Source organism: Nicotiana tabacum, chromosome 19 (genome assembly GCF_000715075.1).
Source record: "Nicotiana tabacum cultivar K326 chromosome 19, ASM71507v2, whole genome shotgun sequence".
In the NCBI taxonomy this organism is placed as follows: domain Eukaryota; kingdom Viridiplantae; phylum Streptophyta; class Magnoliopsida; order Solanales; family Solanaceae; genus Nicotiana; species Nicotiana tabacum.
In genome coordinates this window covers 30,291,639-30,311,060 of record NC_134098.1, presented here as the reverse complement: position 1 = coordinate 30,311,060, position 19,422 = coordinate 30,291,639, and the positions used below count along the sequence as shown (strand labels likewise).

At 38.6% G+C, this 19,422-nt stretch overlaps 1 protein-coding gene across 2 annotated transcripts in view; it reads right to left on the bottom strand.

The window, feature by feature from the left end:
• LOC107782252 (putative polyribonucleotide nucleotidyltransferase 1, chloroplastic) overlaps window positions 1-19,087 on the bottom strand; it is a 64,215-nt gene extending 45,128 nt beyond the window's left edge. For both annotated transcript variants that reach the window (XM_075239809.1, XM_075239810.1), the window contains exons 1-8: window positions 18,701-19,087; window positions 17,796-17,864; window positions 10,492-10,598; window positions 10,335-10,377; window positions 1,384-1,467; window positions 1,198-1,262; window positions 945-1,101; window positions 502-558 (exon numbers count right to left, since the gene is read on the bottom strand). In XM_075239809.1, coding sequence (XP_075095910.1) covers window positions 502-558; window positions 945-1,101; window positions 1,198-1,262; window positions 1,384-1,467; window positions 10,335-10,377; window positions 10,492-10,598; window positions 17,796-17,864; window positions 18,701-19,000 — 882 coding nt within the window. In that variant the 5' untranslated portion in view covers window positions 19,001-19,087. The remainder of the gene's footprint in view (window positions 1-501; window positions 559-944; window positions 1,102-1,197; window positions 1,263-1,383; window positions 1,468-10,334; window positions 10,378-10,491; window positions 10,599-17,795; window positions 17,865-18,700) is intronic.
• Between the last annotated feature and the right edge of the window lie 335 nt (window positions 19,088-19,422).

The following is a 19,422-nucleotide window of genomic DNA, read 5'->3' as shown; positions in this document are numbered from 1 at the left end:
AAAGAGGTTATTTCCGATAGAGCATCGGCTAAAGATTTTTCAGATTTCAAGCAGATTTAGCAGCAGCAATTCTGGAATCTGAGGAGGATAGTGTGTACGCAGACCTTACCTTCATCCTGGGAGGGCAAAGAGGTTATTTCCGATAGAGCATCGGCTAAAGATTTTTCAGATTACAAGGATGATTATAACTACAATAACATACTAAAAGATCATAGGCCCGAATCATAGCCATGCTTCCATTAGTCCAAACAGGGATGATTGAAAATGATTTCAGGAGCAAAAAAGGAAAAGAGGACCCTCACAGTAATGTGAAATTACAGCATGCTGTAAGGCGTGACAAATAATTAAGAGCATAGACACGAATAAACATTTTATTCCAAGCAACTACTACTTGAGCGCCTCTTACTAGAAACTGAGTAGATTAAAAATAACTTTGATTGGACCAAACTAGGATAACTATAAATTGGACTTAGAAGAGTAACATAAATTTAAGATAAAAACCTGCCCAACTTCTACAGCTTCAAGCAACTTGTCCTCCGGAAGAAAATCACAATACCCCTGTAACAACAAGATTAATTAGTACTGAATTTGATGACACTAACTACTATGGGCAAGTGGCATCTATATCATAAAAAGAAAAACAACTGATCATAGTGTTAGTAGAATATTTCATGCACACAGCAACTGCCTGACAATTTCATAGTATGCTATTTGTTAACCATTCAAATATTTTTGGATTTTATGCATTACATTTTGAAAGTGCATTTATGACCTACGGAAAGCAGGTTGCTCATCTCCTGTACCACTGTCTAGGCTCGCATCATACTGAACACTTAGATAGAATGGATCGTAACTGGTACCACTCTACGCTCCTTGGGTAGAAGAATATTCAATTTTTATGCTCTCTCATTTATCATGAAGCTTTTACTAGATAGAAAATCTACCTCAATCATCAATATTGCATTGTTTGTGCCTGCTAGTAGCAAATCCAACTTCGAGTTTTCCATTTCCTGAATGGTTGGATTCACAATGAACTTATCACCAATAAGACCAATTCGAACTCCTGCTATAACTTCTGAACTTGGTACTTCTGACAAAGCCCTGTTGCACAACTTGAAAGAAATTGCCTCAAATTACCATCAGTAAACCAGCCTTTACTAGCGTAGGAATGGAAGAGCATCAAGGGAATTTTCTTACATAGCAATTCCAGCAGCCGTAACTGCCAAGGCATCTGGTGGATGCAAACCGTCATAACTTAATACCTTCAAAGTTACAATGATAGTGCAACTTAAAAGGCCACATCAAGACATTCGAGCAGATACACTATCAAAGGAACATCAACAAATATTAAGAGGATGGTTGCAAGAAAGCATATGAGCTTACCCAAGAAAGTACTTGGGTTTCATGGTAGAATCCCTTAAGCATGGTTGGACGTAAAGGCCTATCAATCAATCTACAAATGAGAACCTGCAAGAAGCAAGACATTTCAATACAGACAACAGTATTGAGACCTCGTATAACATAAAATATTAGCTGTGGTTTAGCAATGGCATCCAAGAAAAAAGCATTCAGTTCCTATGGATAGAAATGTCGTCTTTCAGGTTATCACAATCTTAGAAAGATTGACAGGATTACCAACTCCAAAGGCTCTTGCACACACATTAATATTCTCTTCAGCAAGGACATAGTACATACCCTCCACCATCTCTCCTCCTTTTTCACAAAATGACAAAGTTTTCTCAAAATCCATCCTATAGCAGTCAGCATTGCAACTGAAATCAGATGTGTTGTAAATCACGGTCTAGTTTGTAAGACATGATATATGATTTTGTCACGGACCTTTCAGATACTCTGACCTTCTCAGTAAGATCCAATACTTTATAGATATAAGGGTATCTTTTACTAATAAATTGGAAGAGGCCAGAGGAGAAACCAGTCAAAAGACATCTAAAAATTTTTGCAGCCCAACTTTTAAATATTATATTGTTATTGGTAAGAATATTGTGATATTATTAGAAAATATGTTATATATCAATTGGAATCAGTAGGAATTAATACTTAATAAATAAAAAAAAGCATCACTAGAAATTAATTTGGGAGATTATTGTTTGTATAATTATGTGACCTTGATATTCTTTCCTACTTAAGAATAGGTTACATCACTGATGTTGGGCATATTTATGTATGTTTGATAGTAATTTACTTGCATTGTTACAGCTCTTTGGTTATATTTCCTGTCGAATATGCCCAACTTAGCTTAATTATTGGTTTCACACTGATTTTGGGTGTTAATGAGTTGCATAAGTACAATGGAGATGAATTTGGAGAAAACCCCATTGTTGTCGGGAAGCACCTGAAGTAGCCTAGTAGCTCACATCGTCAACATATAGCCGAGCTGGCTAACGAGAGAAGCACCCGAATCCTGACTGCAGAGAGTGCAGGCTTACAAGGCTGTATCTCTATCCTTCTGATTTCCAACAAGATTTTGAGTGCTTTCAGTACGTCAACTTTCTAGCGACTTTTTTTTATAGCTCCTAATGGTTAACATACTCTAACCAGCTTATTATGCCTCTTTACTAAAGACATCTCTCAAGCTCATCTAATGTCACTCGTAGTTGATGTTTTCGGTTCCAAAATGGGGACCTAGTAATTCGAGTCTTATGATTACCACAGAAACTTGATAGGTAGCACAAACTAATTATCATAGTTTTCTTCTGTTCAGTTATGGTATAAACGACAAGGTGTTTGTTTTTGAGAAACCCATATTGGTGGATGGATGCGTTCTTAACCTCGGACTTTTTCTTCCCGCCTTTCCCCCAACTAAAATCACTCTAAGCACTCGGTATCGTCTTGAGAAATTATCACCCCATGAGCTAGCTTTTGAGTTGACTTAGGCAGCTAAGGTCCATTTTTTAACATGGTACCAGAGTGAGGCTCATCCTTGTTATTGTTTTTTCTCTATGTTGGGCCCCCATATTATATTGTCCATGCTCCAGTTGGCAAGCCTGGGCGTAAGGGGGTGTTTAGGATCCCACATTGGTAGAGGATGGGTTGTTTGTCTCCTTATATGTTCCTGAGCAATCCTCACATCATGAACTAGCTTTCAGGTTGAGTTAGATCCAAGGTTATGTGAAGCACCCCACAGTAGTAGATGAATGATTGTGGTCTCTTTATATGGTATTGAACAATGATGGAGCAATTTAATGAGTTGATGCCCATCTCCACAGACAAGTGGAGTAATGATAGAAGATGTTTTTAGTCCTTACACTTGTTGAGCTTCAATTGGATTTTGACTCCATGCATGACTAAGTCTTGGCTAAATTTATTATACCAACAGTGGATGACTTGTTCCCTCGCTTACCATGACTTGTTGCACCTCCTGCTACACCACCTTATCACATGGTGATCTCATCGTCAACAAGAGACTCGTTTGTCGTAGCATCTCAGGCTATTGATTGGGTGGTTGTTTTGGAAAATCCCGACCAAAGTAGTACTTATTGCCATCTGATGTGTCACTCTTTCTTTTTCCTTGACAGCGGCTGTCTTTATATACCATCCTTTGCTGTTCAAATTCTATCACTTGAGTATTCATACGCCTGGTGTACTACCATTTCCTGCAAATCTCTCCTACACCTTCTAAAGCATATCTCATCACCTGGCATATGCACATCAGAATATTTTGACTAATATGGATGATTGTCATGAAGTTTTTCTGCCTCCAATCCATCTCTATCAATTTGATGGCCCATCTTTGTTTACATCGAAAGTTTTCTTTCTGACTATGAATAAAATTTCCCACCCATAGTCAAAAGGGAATCAGTGAAATGCAGCTAAGTTTTTTATTCAATTACCTTTCTCATCGCCGCATGCTAAGCTTAAATTACTCAGTGATTATTTCAAGACCCAACTAAGTTGAAAGAAAAGGTTTTGAACTGTAATGTAACTGAGATGTGATCGATAGGGAACTACTACTATGCCTAAATTCCAAGCAAGTTAGGAATGGCTATATGAGTCCTCACTGATCATGTTGCTCCATTTCAGCTCATCTCAGACCGATATGCCAATCAAAGCTTAGAATCATCCGAAATTCATAAGACACAAGGTAACTACAACAGAAAGTTGTGCAACAAGCAATATAGCTTTGCGCAAAAGAAAACTAAGAGAACTAACCCATCCCACAGAACATATACCTTGGTCTTGAAAATGCCTAGAATAACACTCACTCTATCTGCACTACTGACCATTTCAGAACAATCTGGACCGTCATAGTGTAGTTAAGCCTATTGCTTTATCTCAAAATGCTATAGAGTATCAAGAACCAAGATTCTTAACACACAAAATGTCTGACAGACCATCATGATATCATAGCACAAGGACGAGATAAAAGAAAATGAATTGTAGCTTACTTGGTTATAAATAACTAGTCAATCCACATGTATAATCATTTGGAAGGACCAAATGCAGCAGAAACAAGAGAAATGTCTGAAGACAAAGAATGAACATCTACACAGGATACTCACATCTGTCCATTTCAGAACAGGCTAAGATAAAAGAAAATGAATTGTAGCTTACTTGGTTATAAATAACTAGTCAATCCACATGTATAATCATTTGGAAGGACCAAATGCAGCAGAAACAAGAGAAATGTCTGTAAGACAAAGAATGAACATCTACACAGGATACTCACATCTGTCCATTTCAGAACAGGCTAAAAGTGGAAATTTAGATGACCTAAAGTACCAGATTCACAGGAGACCCTTTTAAACTGTAACCAGTTTATTTGCTAAACCCAAATCCCTGAGAGAAGAAGCATGTGATTTACTCTATTAAAAGATTTGCGAAGTAAACCTAAGAATCTCACAAGACTTGCCATTTAGCAACCTCAAAAAACTTACTATCCTTATTTGTTGACTACGTAAGCGTGTGATTGGAAAGACGGGACGTTTGCAGGATGGCCTGTTTATCAGACGAACTAGAATTAAAGTATCAAATGTCTTCATTCTAAGCTGCATGACGCAGCTGTGGTTGTTTCAATGGAAGTGACCATTTATAAAGGCTAATCTAAGTTTAATGAGGTCCCACAGTTATCGAGGTTGGGACCTCATTATAGGTTTTTATAAAGGAGCTGACAGCTGCAAATTATGTAAATTTGGCAGTCTCCCAGTATCCAAAAATATGAGATTTGATGTTCCCTTGCATTTGCCTTTTGTTGCAATTTTAACAAGTGATATTATCACATTTTCTAAAGGAGCCCTCAAACATAAGATCAACTTGTTCTAAACGACATTCAATCATTGGTATTCATGCAAAACAATGATAAAATTTCTGCATTCGAAAAGATGTTCTCATAAATATCCAAAAATCTGAAACATATGAGAGTTTGGACCTGGAGGACAAGAAACTGTGTATATTTCTTTGATCCCTGAAAGTGAATTCAGCATCAAAGCCAACTTAATTATATGTAATTAAGGTAATCATTACTCAGTTAAACTTACACAATATCTATTTTGGTAACCAAAAGGTATGCAATATCTATTAAATTGAATATCAGAAACCAGGTGCTAGTCTTTGCATATTCCAGACTTATTTTAGCCCATAATCATATTATTCACAAACAACATCTCATGTACTTTGACGAGAAAAGTAACTCTCTCTTGGTGGAAATTAACACTAATAAAGCATTTTTGCCATAACAAAACAGCCAACTACCAGAGAGCATCTATTCGAGATTCTTCATTTCCTTTTACATACATGGCATGGTTGGATAATTTTGTATAGATCATTGGTGTGAGAAGCCACGGGAGAAAATATGTTATTGATATTGGATGATAAATACAATACAAGAGGTCCCTATTTATAGCTATACACTACAAGGAGATATTACTCCTCTTCCAATGTGGGACAAGACTACACTATATTAAACTAACACTCCCCCTCAAGCCGGTGCATACACATCATATGTACCGAGCTTGTTACACATGTAACTAATACGAGAACCAGTAAGAGACTTAGTGAAAATATTTGCTAGTTGATCATTCGACTTTACAAACTTTGTAACAATATCTCCTGAAAGTATTTTTTCTCTGACAAAGTGAGAGTCGATCTCAATGTGTTTAGTCCTCTCATGGAACACCAGATTTGACGCAATATGAAGAGCAGCTTGACTATCACACACTAGCTCCATCTTGCTGAATTCTCCGAACTTTAACTCATTGAGCAACTGCTTGACCCAAACTAACTCACACGTCGCCATAGCCATGGCCCGATATTCGGCTTCGGCGCTAGATCGAGCAACTACATTTTGTTTCTTGCTCTTCCACGAGACCAAATTACCTCCTACTAGAACACAATATCCAGACGTAGAACGTCTATCAAAAGGTGATCCTGCCCAAGCATCTGTGTACCCAACAATCTGATCGTGGCCTCGATCCTCGAATAGTAATCATTTGCCTTGAGCTGACTTTATATGCCGAAGAATGCGAACTGCATCCCAGTGACTATCACAGGGAGAATCCATAAACTGACTTACAACACTCACCGGAAAAGAAATGTCAGGTCTAGTCACTGTGAGGTAATTCAATTTGCCAACCAACCTCCTATATCTCGTTGGGTCTCTAAGAGGCTCCCCTGTCCAGGCAGAAGCTTAGCATTCGGATCCATAGGAGAGTCAATAGGTCTGCAACCCATCATTCCAGTCTCCTCAAGAATGTCTAAGGCATACTTCCGCTGTGAAATAACAATACCTGAGCTAGACTGAACGACCTCAATACCTAGAAAATGCTTCAATCTTCCCAGATCCTTAGTCTGGAAGTGCTGAAAGAGATGTTGCTTCAGATTAGTAATACCATCCTGATCATTACCAGTAATAACAATATCATCAACATAAACCATTAGATAAATACACAGATTAGGAGCAGAATGCCGATAAAACACAGAGTGATCAGCCTCACTACGAGTCATGCCGAACTCCTGAATAATTGTGCTGAACTTACCAAACCAAGCTCGAGGGGACTGTTTCAAACCATATAGTGACATGCGCAATCTGCACACACAACCATTAAACTCCCCCTGAGCAATAAAACCAGGTGGTTGCTCCATATAAACTTCTTCCTCAAGATCACCGTGGAGAAAAGCATTCTTAATGTCTAACTGATAAAGAGGCCAATGACGTACAGCAGCCATGGACAAAAAGAGACGAACAGATGCTACTTTAGCCACGGGAGAGAAAGTATCACTATAATCAAGCCCAAAAATCTGAGTATATCCTTTTGCAACAAGACGAGCCTTAAGCCGATCAACCTGGCCATCTGGGCCGACTTTGACTGCATAAACCCAACGACAACCAACAGTAGACTTACCTGCAGGAAGAGGAACAAGCTCCCAAGTGTCACTCGCATGTAAAGCAGACATCTCGTCAAACATAGCATGTCGCCATCCTGGATGAGATAGTGCCTCACCTGTAGACTTAGGGATAGAAACAGTGGACAAAGAAGATATAAAGGCATAATGAGGTGACGACAGACGATGATAACTTAAACCGACATAGTGGGGATTAGGATTAAGTGTGGATCGTACACCTTTGCGGAGTGCAATTGGTTGACTAAGAGGAGACAAGTCTGCAGTAGGTGCAGAATCTGATGCGGGGCGTGAATTACCTGGGCCTGATGCTGGATGTGGACGACGATGATAAGTCAAGAGTGGTGAAGCTGCAGAAGGTTGAACTGGATTATGTGGAGGAACTGGAGCTACAACCGGAGATGTAGGTGGTACAACCGGAGCTATAGGTGGTGGAGCTACAACTGGAGCTATAGGTGGTGGAGCTACAACTGGAGCTGTAGGTGGTGGAGCTGGAGTGACTAAATCTCCAAAAGATGAAACTGGTAGTACCTCAGAAATATCTAAGTGATGACCTGAACCTGTGAAGTATGATTGGGTTTTAAAGAATGTAACATCAGCGGACATAAGGTAACGCTGGAGGTCAGGAGAGTAGCATCGATACCCCTTTTGTGTTCTCGAGAAACCCAGAAATACGCACTTAAGAGCACGAAGAGCTAACTTATCTGTTCCTGGAGTAAAGTTATGGACAAAACAAGTGCTTCCAAAGATACGGGGTGGAAGAGAGAACAAAGGTAAGTGGGGAAACATGACAGAGAATGGAACTTGGTTCTGGATAGCTAAAGATGGCATACGATTAATAAGATAGCAAGATGTAAGAACTGCATCCCCCCAAAAGCGCAACGGAGCATGAGATTGTATGAATAGGGTACGAGCAGTTTCAATAAGATGTCTATTCTTTCTTTCAGCTACCCCATTTTGTTGAGATGTGTACGGACAAGACGTTTGATGAATAATCCCATGAAATTTCATAAATTGCTGAAATGGGGAAGACAAATACTCTCGGGCATTATCACTACGAAATGTGTGAATAGAAACCCCAAATTGATTTTGAATTTCAGCGTAGAAGGTCTGGAAAATAGTAAACAGCGCAGATCGATTTTTTATCAAAAATATCCAAGTGCACCTGGAATAATCATCAATGAAACTGACAAAGTAGCGGAATCCCAAGGTAAAACTGACCCGACTAGGACCCCAAACATCTGAATGGATTAAATTAAAAGGTGACTCTGCTCGATTATCAAGACGTCGAGGGAAATGGGAGCGGGTATGCTTACCGAGCTGACATGACTCACACTCTAGAGCTGACAAGTGAGATAAACCAGATACCATTTTCTGAAGTTTTGACAAACTGGGATGTCCCAACCGTTTATGTAATAAATCTGGTGAATCAGTAACATGACAAGTTGTAGAAGGAAGACAAGATGTAAGTCCATGTGATTTAGCAAGGATAAGGTAAAAAAGTCTGTTTGATTCACGCCTGGTACCAATGATCTGCCCCGTATTGCGTTCCTGTATAAAAACATGGTCATCAAGAAATAAAACAACGCATTTAAGTGATTTGGCTAAGCGACTAACAGCTATGAGATTAAAAGGACTATTGGGAACATAAAGGACCGAATCTAAAGGTAAGGAAGGAAGTGGGCTTGCTTGACCTATTGCAGTTGCCATGGTTTGAGACCCATTGGCCATTGTGACTTTTGGAAGAGATTGAGAATACGAAATAGTAGTGAAAAGAGATTTGTTACCAGAAATATGATCTGATGCACCTGAATCAATGACCCAAGACTCCGAGGATGAAGATTGGGAGAAACAAGTCACGCTATTACCTGTTTGAACAACAGAAGTTATCTCAGAAGATGTCTGCTTACATGCTTTATACTGAAGGAACTCAATATACTCTGCTAAAGAAACCATCCGACTATTCAAAGCATTGGTTCCCATGTTGCTACAATTTGTAGTAGTAGGGTTAACTTTAAATAGTGAAAATAAGTAACTCCTGTGAGAAAACTGAAGAAATAGCTTGAAAAACACTATTTACATCAGGAAAACAGAATACTGTTTTGTGCCGGAAACACTGTAGCTCGCCGGAAAATTTCAAAGTTGCCGGAATTTGTCGTAACCAGGATGGATAGACACGGAATTCCTTTGCGAGCAAGCTGTCTAGAAGAAATGTTTTCAAAAAATGGCCGGAAAGGTCACTGTTCACGCCGGAAAAATATAAAAGTAGTCGGAATTTGATTTGAATTAGACGGGTAGGCTCGGAATTTTGAGGAGAGCACACTGTCCTGAAGAAGCTTCGCGAAAAAATGGCCGGAAAGTGGCCAGAACCCTCGCCGGAAAAGTTGTTGCCGGCGCGTGGCGGCTTTTCTGCCGGATAAAATTTCAGGGGTTGGTCGTCGGAGGGTGATCTACCTCGTGGTGGTGTTGGTTTTAGCACAACACCGACAGAAAGTGACTTTCACTTAGACAAGCCTTAGGTCACCGGAAAAATTGCACGATGACTAAGTTCTTTCTTCCCGGTTAACGCTGGAATGACGCACAGCTATCTTTTCTCACTAATGCTCTGATACCATGTGAGAAGGCACGGGAGAAAATATGTTATTGATATTGGATGATAAATACAATACAAGAGATCCCTATTTATAGCTATACACTACAAGGAGATATTACTCCTCTTCCAATGTGGGACAAGACTACACTATACATATCTGTAAACTAACAATTGGTAACACAACTTCCTAGAGATTCATATCCACCTGTTTCAAAAACGTATATGCAACTGTGAATTCAAGTGCAATTACTCTAGAAGTTAATCCCAAGCAGCAGTATATGTGCAAAAGCACATCTTTTATCAATTAAAAATTGTACTTCTATCTGGAATCTAGGCAGAAGCTTACGAGCAAATACAAAATTTCAAGACCAGAATCACATAGTACCTCATGATCTTTTGTCCTCCCTTCTCGTTTAAAAAATCCCCCACTGGAAAATGCAAAATTAGTAAGAACAAGTACATGGTATAGACTAAAAAGGAAAAGGCAAAGGAGTGGTGCTAAGCGGAAGTGAATGAATAGAAGCAAGTTTTACTAGACCCACCTCGTCCGACCAGCTGCTGAAAAACGTTCTTGATAATGAACAGAAAGAGGGAAAAAATCAGAAGGCTCGCTTGGGACATCAGCTAAACAAACAGTTGTATAGATAATCTACAAAACAAAAACAAAAAAACATCTCAATATAAGCATACTGATCCAGGATATTGCCAAGGATAGATCTTACAAGCAACATTTCCACCATCTAAGTTAAATACTAAAAGGACAACCTTTTTTTTTTTGATAGGTAATACTGAAAGGACAACTTGATGCTGATTGAAACAAAATTACCACCCATTAAATAAGCTGTTAAGGGATGAAACATGATCACGTCAATGTTTGAATGGATCCTCAACAGGTGGAGAACTATAAAAACTTCCATTCTTCAAGTGAAGCATATAAGAAGTTAAGAAACTCTATGGCCCATCAACATAGTTCATGGTGCAATTGCATAAAAGCAGAGAAAGAACGGGTGAACAATGTGCAGAGAAAACCGAGAGTTTAATCAATCAACTACACCTCATTTGGATGCAAGTTGGGTTCCTCTGTAGCTATTATGCTTTATACGGCTGTCTCATTCCACCACTACTTTGCTACTCCCTCCATTCCAATTTATGTGGCCCTCTTTCCTTTTTAGTTAGTCCCAAAAAGAATGTCACCTTTCCTTATTTAGAAATAATTTATCTTTAGTATTTATACTTTACCCTTAATGAATTGATTTACAGCCACACAAATATCTATGGTTTCTTTTAGACAACAAGTTTCAAAAGTCTTCTTTTCTTTCTTATACTCCGTGCCGAGTCAACCATTGCCTCATAAAGTGGGACGGAGGGAGTAATAGACAATTTGACTTAAGATTAGGGGTTCTCTAAATATCACACTTATCCCTACACCGACAAGTCTCTAATCATAGTAAAAAGACTTGGCAAATGCCGGACCTAATCTTAGTGTAAAAACAACAAGTAAGCTTAATTCCATTGTTATCACATCTATGGATCTTTAACTTACGTTGTTTTCTATTGTTACCTGAACTCATAATAATTTTGAGAATTGTAAGTCTTTTGAGACAATTATCTTCCATAGGATTTTTACATATACCTCATCCCAATTAGCATATTTGATCATCATAATGTCACAACTAGAAGAGTGCACGTGGAGATCTACGTAATACACGGCCAAACTATATAAAGAAACCCTCTCTCATTTATCCTTTAAGTGTGTTACTTGCACCCTTTTGTCAAATATAATCCTTCTAATCTTGTCCAATCTTACATAAAGGTACACCCATCCATCTTGTGGATACAAGAACTCAAAGGCCCACTTTTGCTCCTATATAACTTTTGTTTCTCTCACTACCATTTTATAAAAATTATCTTTCACCTTGTTAGTTATCTTTCTATCACATAGTACACATGTCGCACTCCTCCTCTTCAACCATTATGTTCTAGTTCTCTCAGTTACATTTTCATCTACTTTATCATGACTGCGTCTAGATATCTTAGTTGTCCGCATATAGGCACCACAATCTCGTCTAATTTCAATTTACCTACATTCTTCTCAATAGATCCAGTTGTTGGTTGACTCCATTATTCGTTTCAACAATTAGCACAATATCATCTGTAATAGTATCAATTTGTAGAGCCCCATATGTGTAATACCTAGGGAGGGTAAACAAGTATGGGTTAAAGATAAATCCATGGTGTACAGCCACGATTATGAAAAACTCCTATATATTTCCTTCCTACTGTTCTCACACTTATGACCGCTCCATTAGCAAAACTTTAGCCCTAAAATTGCTATGAATAAATAGTCATCCAAACACAAAATTATATTTTATAAGTCTTAAATAAGTATTTCAGAATACCTATCAAAACAGCACCTAAATAGCTCACCATTTTCATGGAAAATCAGTCAAATGAACACCAGAAAGAGGTCTATAGCCTTCCACCAAATAGACAAGAAAATAGTGTTATCCCATATAATGGTATTTTGAAATAAACTGAAATTGTACCACTGCAGTCTAACCAAATATACTAGCGCAACAACCCAAATCCCATACGTATTACCACAAAGACCCAATTATTTGATAGTTAAAGCTTCTCGGAATCATGGTGCATGCACTATAGAATTGGTAAAACCAAACGTCCTTCATGTAGGTCCTGTTTAGTGTTTACTTTCTCGTCTAAAGTTTTGACACCATGCTTACTAGTTCCTCCGACAAGAGTGGGTTGCTCTAGTGGTAAGCACCCTCCACTTCCAACCAAGAGGTTTTGAGTTCGAGTCACTCCAAGAGTAAGGTGGGGAGTTCTTGGAAGGAGGGAGCCGAGGGTCTATCGGAAACAGCCTCTCTACCCCAAGGTAGGGGTAAGGTCTGCGTACACACTACCCTCCCCAGACCCACTAGTGGGATTATACTGGGTTGTTGTTGTTGTTGTTGTTGTTGCTGCTTACTAGTTCCTCCATTAGACATGAACACAATAACAGGAAGCTTTGTATATAATACTTTTTTAGCAAAGATTTCATATAATATTTATAACAAGTAAGAAAAAAAATTATATAAGATTTATTACAAAAATAATGTTCTTTTCTTTATTAGACATACTAAAAGGAAAAGATTTTGTCTTAATCAGCACAAATTGTCATTACTATTAAAGTCCCATCTATGCTCAGAGGCAGACCAAGAATTTGAAGATGGCGTCTATAACCGGACTTGTTATTAGACACTGGTGCAAATGGAAGTGTGCATTCGGTTGGTTTGATCGCTTTTCATTAATTAGACTAGTGTATTTAGTTCTTGGTTCAATAATAAAAAACTTGATGACATAAGCGTGAATCCACCAACACCATCAAGGATATTGTATTCCTAAATCTGTTCCAAATAATTAAAAGAAAACTAGTGTTCTTTCTGGCAAGAAGAATATTAAATTAGATAAGTATCATATTTAGTTCATGACAAGTTCAATGGAGCACGTACTCAATTCTCAGCTAGAAGCATATGAAACTACGGATCATAGACCAGTCGCCGAAGTGGAGAAAAAGTTAGAAGCTTGATATTTAACAGACATGATATTTCACCGTAACCTTTAGTACGTATATAATTGAAACGAATTAAGAATAACTTTTACCATCACCAAGAGTTGAAGGGCCAAATGTTACTTAGAAAGAGTTCCTACATTTTCAAAACCTTGATACGTATGCTCATAAGTTATTGAATCTTGAAATAGTCAAAGCAACAAGGGTCTTCCAAAATATTGAAAGCAAGACCACAGCTATTTTTATCTTCAAATAAATGTTTTAAAAGTATGACGACATATTTTCCTTTTCTTTCTAAAAGAAAAACCCATTTTTTGTTTTAAAAGTTATCATCAAAAAGCAAACTGATAAGTAGTTTTGATTTCACCGTTGATGATTTTAGAAAGACAAAAAATGGGTTTTTCTTTTAGAAAGAAAAGGAAAATATGTCGTCATCTGAGAAGGGACTTATGTAATTAATTAAGTTGTATATTCAAATTGAGTTTTAACCTTAGACAAGAAAGTAAACAAAGAATTGGATTTTCAAATCAAGGGCAGATTCACCTCTTCCGATACTTTTAAATCAATAATTTGGGATCAAAGGCTCTTGGTAATGGATTTAGAGATCATGAGGAAGAGGAAAAAGAGGGCGGTATATGGTCAACCTACGATCAAGTGGGGAACTTTCATTACGGACAAAGCTCAAGAGCTGGGGGAGAAGTTGTTGGCTATGGGGACTTTGAGGAGTAGTGGGGACACGAGCGGTATGTGGACCACGACAGCGAATTACATTAGGAAAGCTGCTAGAAGGATATTAGGGGTCTCGAAGGGTTTACCCTAGTGGTCACAAAGGGGACTGATAGTGGAATGGAAAGGTCCAAGGAAAAGTGGAAGCTAAAAAAGTGGCGTATCTGAAGCCAGTGGAGAGCATAGACGAGGAGGAGAAAAGGACTAATAGGGAGTGGTATAAGAAGTCTAAGAAGGAGGCGAAGTTAGCGGTAACGGTAGCTAAGCCTGCAGCACTCAGACGTCTGTATGAAGAACTTGGGGACAAGAGGTTGTTCAGGCTAGCCAAGGTAAGAGAAAGGAAGGCATGTGATATGGACCAAGTGAAGTGCATCAAAGACGAGAATGACAGAGTTTTGATGGAAGAGGCACATATTAGACGTAGATGGCAAACATACTTCCATAAACTTTTGAACGAAGAGGGGACAGGAACATTATATTTGGCGATTTGGAACACTCCGAGAGACGTTGTGATTTTGGGTATTGTAGGCGTATTAAAGTTGCGGATGTCGAGGGAATTATTCGTAAGATAAACAAGGGTAGAGCAACCAAGCCAGATGAAATTCCGGTGGAATTTTGGAAGAACGCAGGGAATGGAGGTGGGGTATGATGATCCCATTGTACAAGAACAAGGGGGATATCCAAAATTGCAATAACTATAGGGGGCATCAAACTGTTAAGCCATATTATGAAAGTTTGGGAGGGTGGTGGAAGTGAACGTGAGGAGGAGTGTGTCTATTTCCGAGTTCTGATTCATGCCGTGGCGTTCTAACTACGGAAGCCATTCACCCTGTTAGGAGAATGGTGGAGCAGTATAGGGAGAGAAAGAGGAACTTGCATATGGTGTCCGTTGACCTAGAAAAAAGCATACGGCAAAGTCCCAATGGAGGTCCTGTGGAAATGTTTGGAGGCTAGAGGTGTGCTTGTGGCTTACATTAGAGCGATTAAGGACATGTATGATGGAGCTAAGACCAGGGTGAGGACAGTGGGAGGGTCGTGATGGGGTTGCATCAGGGATCAGCCCTTAGTCCATTTTTACTTGCCTTGGCAATGGATGCATTGTCGCGTCACATTCAAGTAGAGGTGTCATGGTGCATGTTATTTGCGGATGATGTTGTACTGATTGACGAGACGCGAGGCGGTGTTAACACAAGGTTAGAGGCTTGGAGACAGACCGTGGAGTCTAAAGGTTTCAAGTTGAGCAAGACCAAAACAGAATACTTGGAGTGCAAGTTCAGTGACGTGACTCGTGAAGCGGATGTGGACGTGAGGCTTGATATACAGGTTATCCCCAAGAGAGGAAGTTTCAAGTCTCTTGGGCCGGTAATCCAAGGAAATGGAAAGATCGACGAAGATGTTGCACATCGTATTGGAGTGAGATGGATGAAATGGAGGCTCGCATCCAGTGTTTTATGTGATAAGAATGTGCCACCAAACTTAAGAATAAGTTCTACAGAGAGATGGTTAGACCAACTATGTTGTATGGGGCAGAGTGTTGGCCAGTCAAGAATTCTCATGTATAGAAGATGAAGGTGGCAGAAATAAGGATGTTGAGATGGATGTGCGGGCATACCAGGATAGATAAGATTAGGAATGAAGATACTCGGGACAAGGTAGGTGTGACCTCAGTGAAGGACAAGATGTAGGAAGCGAGGCTTAGATGGTTCAGGCATGTGAAGAGGAGAGACATTGATGCCCCAGTAAGGAGATGTAAGAGATTGGCCTTGGTGGGTGTGAGAAAAGGTAGAGGTCGGCCAAAGAAGTATTAAGGAAAGGTGATTAGGCAGGATATGGCGCTGCTTCATCTTACCAAGGGCATGACCCTTGATAGGAGGGTGTCGAGGTCGAGAATTAGGGTAGGAGGTTAATCGGTAGCCATGAGTTTTCCTTGTCCATGCCAGTAGTATTAGTGTTAGTCTTGTATTTTCTTATTTTTAGATTTCTATTACTACTTGTGTCTTTCGCTTCGGCTTTCTTGCTATTTTGCTATTATTACTCCCTGTTGCTACTGCTTCTTTTTTCATCTCACCTTGAGCCGAGGGTCTATCGAAAAGAGTCACTCTGCCTGCTCAGGGTAGGAGTAAGGTCTGCGTACACATTACCTTACCCAAACCCCACTTGTGGGATTACACTGGTTTGTTGTTCTTGTTGTTGGGATCAAAGTTAACCTATGTCTCTTAGTTGGATTTGCACTAAACAAGATAAGTCTATCACATTACCAACTCGAGTATGGCTCTTGTTTTGATGAATCTGACTTGACTACATATCTCTTGCTACTGGCTTCTTCTAAGGGTCCTAATCTAAACTGCAAAATCAAATTGACTAGAGCAACGATCCGAGGCATGGTTTACCCTGCAGCATATATCTGTTAATCAAGTCCGCTAATCTTCAAGTCGTAAACTTAGCTGATTCAGAGGTTTATGATAGCAGTCAATTTTCGCGATTCCACAATAATACGTCCTCAAGGTCATAGACTAAAGCAAAACCTTTAGTTTTTCCTTCCAAACATGACTCTCAGTTAAGTTGAGCGTTGGTCTGGTTCTAAGCCCGTTTACCCTCCAAAAACACCACACACTTGAACCAAAATAATCCTCTTTCATTTAGAATATGACCAAGACAAAATAAGGTTGAAAACGGTAAATATTGAAAGAAATATAAGTTATTATTGGCTGGGAAGAACAAGAAGAGAAGAATTGAAAGGAAGGTAAAAATGGAAAGTGAAAGAGGAGAATCAAAATAAATACATGACAGCAAGCTCTGTTAGTTGGAAGGAAAAACTAACCACTGACTCTAGCCTATACCCTTGAGAAGATTTGCATATAGGGTCACCACTGCGCTTTAGTCTAAAACCTTTAGAAGGTTTGCGTAAATTTTCAATGGCCAAGGGATATTTGTGCCATTAGCACAAAATAGTGCCATAAAATGAAACTCGCCCTATATTGTAATGTTCAAAATCCATAGAATTCGATTGAATATTCTTTTCCTAATATGTTTCTAATACTTGGAAGAAATGTAGCTTAAACAGTTCTAGGTTACGTACAAACAATTGCATGTATAATGTATTAAGAAAAGCCTGGCGCCTTTCCATCTCTGCTTCTTTTTTACTTATTTTCAATATCTTGTGTCTTCATCCAAAATTCATCTAACAATACATGTCAGGAAAATGGATAGTGAAGATTCATATAACCGAGCCAACTAGCTTGTGATTGAGGCATAGTTGTTTTTGTTGTTTATAATGAAGTAAGATGTGTTTACAAAGTGCCTTTCATTAAGTTTCATGGTATTGCAGTGACAGAGAATTTTGAGGTGTTCTGCTCATTTGGGTAAATTTAAGAGAGAGAAATACAAGAATCTTCTCCAATTACATTTTGAGAGGTGGATCTGCAAAAAAGTTGTCTACTTACCAAAAACACAAATGTGTTCACAAAAAAATTACACCATCAATTGGATAGGAAGCTGGATGCAACAATCCTCCATCAGACACAAGGTTGTGAATAGAAGAAAACAACTTACAGTTTCTCCATCTGTAACTGTAACTGCCCCACTAGCCTGCCTCCCTATAAGACCTGTCTCAACCGTTATCTGTAAATATGCAATAAACTGATTCAGAAGATAGATAGCTCAGGAAGCTTATTGTATTAGTTTCAAGTTGGATGGATCAAGAAAATAGATAACTCAATAGATTAATTTGGAAAATGGATGAATTAAGATTTAAGAACATAGACAGCATAATAGCTCAAGTTAACTATAGAAATTATTGTATATGTTTCCCCATTCCAGCATTTCGTTAACTTAGATTGTGGAAACTAAAATGGAAAAATGATATCTGTCACTTGTCATTTTCCTTCACAACTATCCGAAATCTTACTCCTGCCACTTGCTTCAACCAACACTTGGACATTGTTTTGAGTATTTAATATTCAAAAGATATCACCAAAATAGTATCATGAAACCATATCCTCCATCTTATACAATTATCACATGTCACTTATTTTTATACTCAACCAAACACTAGAAAATCATCAAAAATTAATTTCTCTAGGTGAAGCACTTTTCACGAAAAATAATTTTCCTGCATGCCAAACACGTCATGCAATAGTATATTTATCCTACTCTAGTAAGATTAAACCCCTCCTTACAATATTTAGTAATGCTAGGTTCAATAGAGACTATCCATTTATTTTAACACTTGGTCAATTGCCCACCAAGTCAACCTACAAATGGAACAGAAGAAACATTACTTATTATTGTCATATTTAGCTACAGGAGAACCAAACTAGGAAGTAAAATTTAACTATCTTCCTCCAGAGCCAAACGAATTTGGACGGAGGAATATTACATAGACTTCGTTAAAAAAAACAAGTAAAATAATGCACATGGAAAACAATAGTGACGCATTTAGAGAAGACGAGCATTACATGTCTATCCCCAACGGGTATTCGAACAGAGAATGGGGAGGCTTGAACTCCAGCACTACCCACAGCCAAAACCGACAAGTCCTGAGGCTCCGCTGAAGCTCTTACGGAGAATTGAGTTTTAAAAATTCGGCTAATGCTTCTTCTTCTTATTCTCTTCCTCTTGTCTCCCAATGAGGAAGCAAGGAACTGATAGCTTCTGCTGTGAAGCTGTAGAGGGCAAGCGTAGGGCCTGCACAGTTCGTTACGAACTGTTGGTACATATTGCAGAGGTCGTCCATGGAAGCTAGGGTTGGCAAGCATTTCTACTTCAGCACAAACTTTGAGTGCTAGAGAGACAGAGATGAGAGAAACTTTATCCGTTTTCTGTTTTTGTTAGAAAAGCGGCGGGTAAGGGTTTTATTTTTGGGAATTTTGCACAAATTACAGCACACAACATATTACAATTTACACCTACAGTCACATTTTTCGTTTACAAACCACATAGCCAACATTATTTTTATTTTATTTTTTGAAGTTGTATGTATACAGTATTATATAGTACTTATATACATATATAACCAATCTTCTACCTTGTATAAATGTATATATAGTAATATACAATGTATGTAAACCTAATATAAAAGTGTATAACAATGTATAAAAGTATATAAACGTCGCTAGCCATACTTACGAACGCTTTTTACGATTTTCAGTTACAATACTTGTTCAAAACCAGTCCAAAT